At 48.4% G+C, this 5,577-nt stretch overlaps 1 protein-coding gene across 1 annotated transcript; it reads right to left on the bottom strand.

Moving 5' to 3' along the window:
* Positions 1 to 1,131: 1,131 nt before the first annotated feature.
* LOC116485803 (prolactin-like) lies at positions 1,132 to 4,954 on the bottom strand. The gene is made up of 5 exons (XM_032181448.1): positions 4,924 to 4,954; positions 4,669 to 4,844; positions 4,484 to 4,591; positions 3,005 to 3,184; positions 1,132 to 1,326 (listed from the first exon to the last, which is right to left on the bottom strand). Exons 1-5 carry the CDS (start codon positions 4,952 to 4,954, stop codon positions 1,132 to 1,134), a joined length of 690 nt encoding a protein of 229 aa, XP_032037339.1.
* Between the last annotated feature and the right edge of the window lie 623 nt (positions 4,955 to 5,577).

The following is a 5,577-nucleotide window of genomic DNA, read 5'->3' as shown; positions in this document are numbered from 1 at the left end:
CCTCTGGCCTGTCACTTCTGCTCCTTTGGTGGTGTTGCTTCCTTGCAGAACCCTTTCTTTATTCTGACTATTTGGATATGTGTTTTGTTTCCAGAACTTCAAGTGCTGCTCTTTTGCTATGTGTTTGTGGCACCTTCCTGCCTAAGGAATCGCAGCTAGTAACTTCTTTGGAGCAGGCACCTTGTAAACCACTGCACTTCTGGTGTCTGTGGCACAACAGGGACCTGAAACAAATTGTGAGCACTCACAGCATCTAGCTGAGAAAGTACATTGGTATCTGAGTATCAACAGTGAGTGAAATGCACCTGAAAAGGCTCTATCTCTGCTCTGCATAAATGTTCCTTTGAAATGTTTTCCTGTTCTCTGAGTGTCTCAAGACCAAATCCAGCACCAGTATGAAACAATCATCAGCATTTTAATCTCCATTCTTGGCAGCCTGAGCTCCAGCAGCTGTCAACAACCATCAAGATCAGAGGAGGCTAGAAAAGAGCATTCAGGGATGAAGTAGTCAGGAATGTTAAAGATAAATCCACAGTGATTATAAATGCCTATTCAAATGCCTCATTTAGGATCCAAATGCTGAGAAGTTTTGTTCTAGGAACAGCAGTAAGCAACCTCCCCACTGATAGGAAATTGTGATGACTGCAAAATTTCTAATGGCTTTCAGATTTTTACTCGCTGTGGAGTTTGTCATTATTACAGTAAAATCCATGCACTGGGTCAGGACATGCAATGGGAAACAGGTTCAGTTCTCTATCAGCCGTACCAAGCCCTCACGCTGAAATGGCATTTAGACCAGACTTGAGCATTACTGTCTGTATGGAAACTTGGAATATTTAGATGTCTTTGTACCAAGGCCTAACAAACTGACTTTCACTTGTGACCATGCATATGTCTAAACTGTGTCAAAGACATGGCTTCAGCTACTGCTGGAGTACTCCGTTTTAGCTGGTGTGTTTACCAACATCACACACGATGCTTTATTTAATATTCCAGCTGCATAGGTTAACAGACTCAAGTAGCTGCCAAAGAATTTCCAAACCACTTCCCTCGTGAAATTACTGTAAATAAATTATATTTTCCCATCCTTGTAAACAACATGCTGAAAACTCCTTGCCAAGAGATCACAACTCAACAACTGTTTTCTGGCATAATCCTACACTTCAGAATTTTTAAGTAGCATTGTACTTTGTTGGAGTCTCTCTTGAAACAGTGAATAAAGTCAGAGTCGCTCATCATGTTTGCTTCATTAGTACTGGAGAAGCCAGCAGCTTCAGATGATGCCATTCCATGTAAGGAATTGCTGATGATGCCCATTGACTGCATCTGTTTTGGAAACAGGAAAGGAAGTACAAGAAGCAGCTGCATATAAACAAATCTTTAAAATACTAGTGCACAAGTTAAGCCAAGTATCAAGTATGTTAGGGTGTTCTACTCTTGCCTTTTCTGGTATATATTGAAGATAGGTGTAAAGCTCCTAACAGAGAAATAACACTGCCTGTTTATTCCTAAGTGCCCACACCAAAAGACTAGCCTGAAATGATCTGATACACCAGTAACACAAGGTCTAGAATTACAGAATCTGAATTGAAGTAGAAACCACTGCTTGGTTGTTTCCTCTTGAAGGAATGCAGCAAATCAGCCTCCAGACTTGTAGGCATTAATTTTAGTTAGTTTGTCAGGGGAAGCTTCTGATGTGAACATTTGACAGTGCTGTTTAAGTTGGTGAAATATGGTGACTGTTATCACCTCTCAGAGGTAGTACCTTCCTTCACAATAAGAACCAAGGTTAGAATTAGTGTCTTAAAAAAAAAAAAAAAAAAGTAAATCAAAGAATTGCAAAATATTGGGGTGCATTTGTGTCAGTTGCTTGATTTGTTTAAATTCTGCCTACAGTGTGGTGTGTCCATGGTCCATAAGAGGTCAAAAAGGGCATACTCCACCAAACTTCAGAGCCTTCCCTTTCAGTGATTTGCCCAAAGTTATTCTAGGAAATTAAAATCAGGCAAGTATACCAGAAGTGTGTACCTAGCTCCGAATTTGTTGGCTTGCTTAGTCAGCCTAATCAAGGCTGCGTTATAGAGTGGGGTGCAATTCCTCCTAGTATACTGATGAGCTCTTTATCATTTTAAAACTTATGCTCCCCACCTGTGCTCATAAAGACAACAGATGACTTATGAATGTAAGATGCTAGTTTATTATTTGTTTTTTAGTTTAAATAGGCACCTTGACAAGTGTAGCCATTTCAGAGATTGGACACATAACCTTTATTTGTCTACCCTAAATGACTCCAAATGACTTTAGATATGAATGCAAAGATTTTAATACAAAGATTTTGACTTCTCGCTAGTCCGGAGAAGACTGAAATGGAACTAATGAAAAATTACATGCAATAATTCACATCCTAGTAACCAGAATTTGGAATAGAAGTTTAAAATGGTTTTGTGACAGGCATCTGAGTTAACCTATGTCATTGTTGTCTTGAAGAACTTGTCTTATTGTCTTGCAGAACCTGCCTTAGCAATTGTTCCCTTGGGAAGGAGCTCTTTGCAGCAGACTGCAGTGACAGTTGAATTAGTTAGAATGTGAATCAGAATAAACCTGAAAACAATAATCTAACTATTTGTGGCGGTCCGCCCACACCTCCTTTACTCTCCTAGAAAAGTAAAGGCATTACTAGCTCATATTTGAAGCTGTCAGTAGTTCTATTCTTTGTCCTTATCTCTAACTTTCACATATTGCATATCAATAAAATGGTGATCTACATATTTGAATGTTTATTATGTCATCTGCGTACCTGTCACTGCATGAACGAAGTCACATCCTTTGGCTGAAAAATTGCAGGATCTATATAACAAAGTCCACCTGTTTCATTAGTATGGCATTTTGTGATCACTCAAGGAACATGAGGCAATGAAGAGGGCTCATGCAATTTGAACAGAAGCCCCTTAAATCACTTGTGCAACATACCTGGTATGAACGAAAGTTCCATTGGAAAACTTACCTTTTCTGTCACTTTCTCAATCCCAGTCTCCAGCTCATGAACCATCTTGCTGATCTGCTTAGCTTTGCTAAGGCTGTCATCAGGTAACTCTTGATGGTGCTCCATGTGCTGGTTAAAGTGGGAAAGTGGTTCTTTCCAGGCGTGCAAAAGTTTCAGTATCACATAAGTTAGTTCTTCTCTCTTGCAAGGTGAAACAATAAAGAATTTCTCTTAGTTTGCAGCAGCTGATCCGAATGCAGACAGGCTCACAGTGAAATCTCTGCAGGGTTAAGAGTTATGTGTGCAACTCTGTAGTTTGGAAATATTCTGCACGTAAGGGGCTACTCTGTCTCTGGTTATTTGCATAGATATAAGAAACACAAAAGTTCTGTTTGTCTTCTTTTCAGCTTTTTTAGACCCATGTGCTCTGGAGCACAGCATTAGCAAAATGGTGGTGCACTGCCCAAGTTACCTGGGACTGAGAACGTTTCAGGAACTCCTGGATGTCTCAAGACCCAAGGGGCTTCATCCAGACATTTCGGGTGGCTGGTATGGGAGTGCAGCTGTTGCCTCACACTTCACATGGGTCACTTCAAGGTTCACTGCTGACATGCTTCCAAGAAAAGGGCCTGGTGCTTAGGACAGTTGCCTGTCTAACAGGAGCTAGATGGCCGTCCGACCCTTGCAGCCTCACCTCAGAAGCGAGGTTGAATGCTTCAGGCTTCCTAAACCAGGCAGCACCTCATTTCCCATTGCCCTTCAGGGTGAGCTGCTGAACGTCTGGGGTTAGCTCCTCACCTCAGCACAGAGCCAGACGCTGACATTCCTCTCCCTCTGTCTCCTCCTAGAGGCAAAAGTCCCTCCTGCTGTTGTATCCCTGACTTTCCAGACTTTCTGTCTAAGGAAACTTCCTGACTTTCTCTGAACTAAGAATGATGCCTAGAACAGTTTGCTGCTTTCTCCATACCTACCGATTCAGAGATAGTGACTGTGGCATCTTTCTCCTGATCGCTTTTTACAGTTTGATTAATCCAATACATATCACTCTCATAGTTTCCTAAGTTTCTATTTCACAGAGCCACAATTAAGACATATATGTCAAAGGGGTGTCTGCCTGTCAGTCGCTTGTCTCAAGTCCCTCTCTTCTGACCCACAAAGATGCGCTCCCGCAGGCAGCCATGCGGATACACCACACGGCTCACAGCCCAACGAGGCAGGGACCGCGGTGACAGGCACCTGCTTGGGGTCAGACCCCTCAAGACGAGGTGTCGGGGAAGCACCAGGGGCTGCAAACTTCGTTGCCAGTTCCCCGCCGGCCCCGGGGGGGCGAGCACCCAGCCGCATGGTGACAGGGGCTCCGACGGGATGAGAGGGGGACACGGACACAAGGGACCGGGGGGACACGGGACAGGGGAACCGGGGCTGGGAACGGACACAGGGGACCGAGGGACCCCCCTCGGGGCCGCCCCCTCCCGCCCCGCCGCCGCAGCCCGTCCTTACCGGGATTTTTTGGGCGTACTCTTTGCCGTTGGGGGTCAGCATCCCAGCCGTGGGGCACCTCCGTGCGGGCTTCCCCAGCTCGTTGTCACGGGCAGGAAAGCGGTTTTCCTGCGGGGGGGAGGAAACCCTGAAGAGAGCCCTATACCCTTCCTTCCCACCCTCCCAAAAGCAGTCCCGGCACCCACCAGCTCGGCGCAGAGAGCCGTGGAGAGGCTGTGGATCCTGCCCGAGTGCCGGATCACCCTGTCGAAGAGATCTGCCACGGAGAGCCGGAGGTAGCCGCTGTCCCCCGGGGCGCACACGGCCGGCGGGGCCGCCGCACGGACCAGCAGCCACAGCAGCGCCAGCGCCGCGCCGGGACCTGCGGAGAGCGGGGGGCGTCGGGGTCCCGTTGGGTCCCGTCCCTGCCCCTATTCCCTATTCCCTGTCCCCGTCCTCACCTGCCTGCCCCGCCGCCCTGGCGAGGGCCATACCGCTGCGGATCCCCGTGCCCGGCGCCTTTCGGCGCGGCGCTGCCCCCCGTCCCCTATATAGGGCGAGTGGGGTGTGCGCGGCGGGGGCGGGGGGCTGCTGGGGGGCTCCTCCCCTCGCACCGAGCGGCCCCGGCTGCCCACCGAGGGCTGGCACCGACGGCTGCCCGCCCCCACGGGCTGCCCCCGGCCCTGCAGCACACGGGTGCCGTCGGAAATGGGGGGTCCCGGGCTCCTCACGGCTGAGCGGGGGCAGGGGGGGACGGGGTCCTGCTGGTGGGGTTGGGATCCGCACCGTCAGGGCACCGAGGGGGTGAGGTGAGGGCTGAGACAGGGGAAAACCGGCTCTTGTCAGGGGTAACGGGGGGTTCATGCTGGTGCAAGCGTGCCTGCTGCAGCGAGCATGCCTGAGGACAGCCGGTAGTGCCTCATAAGGCTGAGAGGATGAGGGATAAACACAGCAAACCGCTCGGGTCAAGCTCCCCAAAGATGTGCAAAACCTATGGACCCGTTTGGTGTCTTTTAATTTCTGGCAGTGAGGTCCTGAGCAACCCTGTGAGACATGATGAGAAGCAGGATGCTCATCACCAGGCTACTGACTTGTCAAACTAAGAGCTGCTTTGA

This window comes from Aythya fuligula, chromosome 1 (assembly GCF_009819795.1).
Source record: "Aythya fuligula isolate bAytFul2 chromosome 1, bAytFul2.pri, whole genome shotgun sequence".
Taxonomy (NCBI): Eukaryota; Metazoa; Chordata; class Aves; order Anseriformes; family Anatidae; genus Aythya; species Aythya fuligula.
Note: the sequence above shows the minus strand (reverse complement) of the source record. Positions and strands in the feature narration are given on the sequence as shown.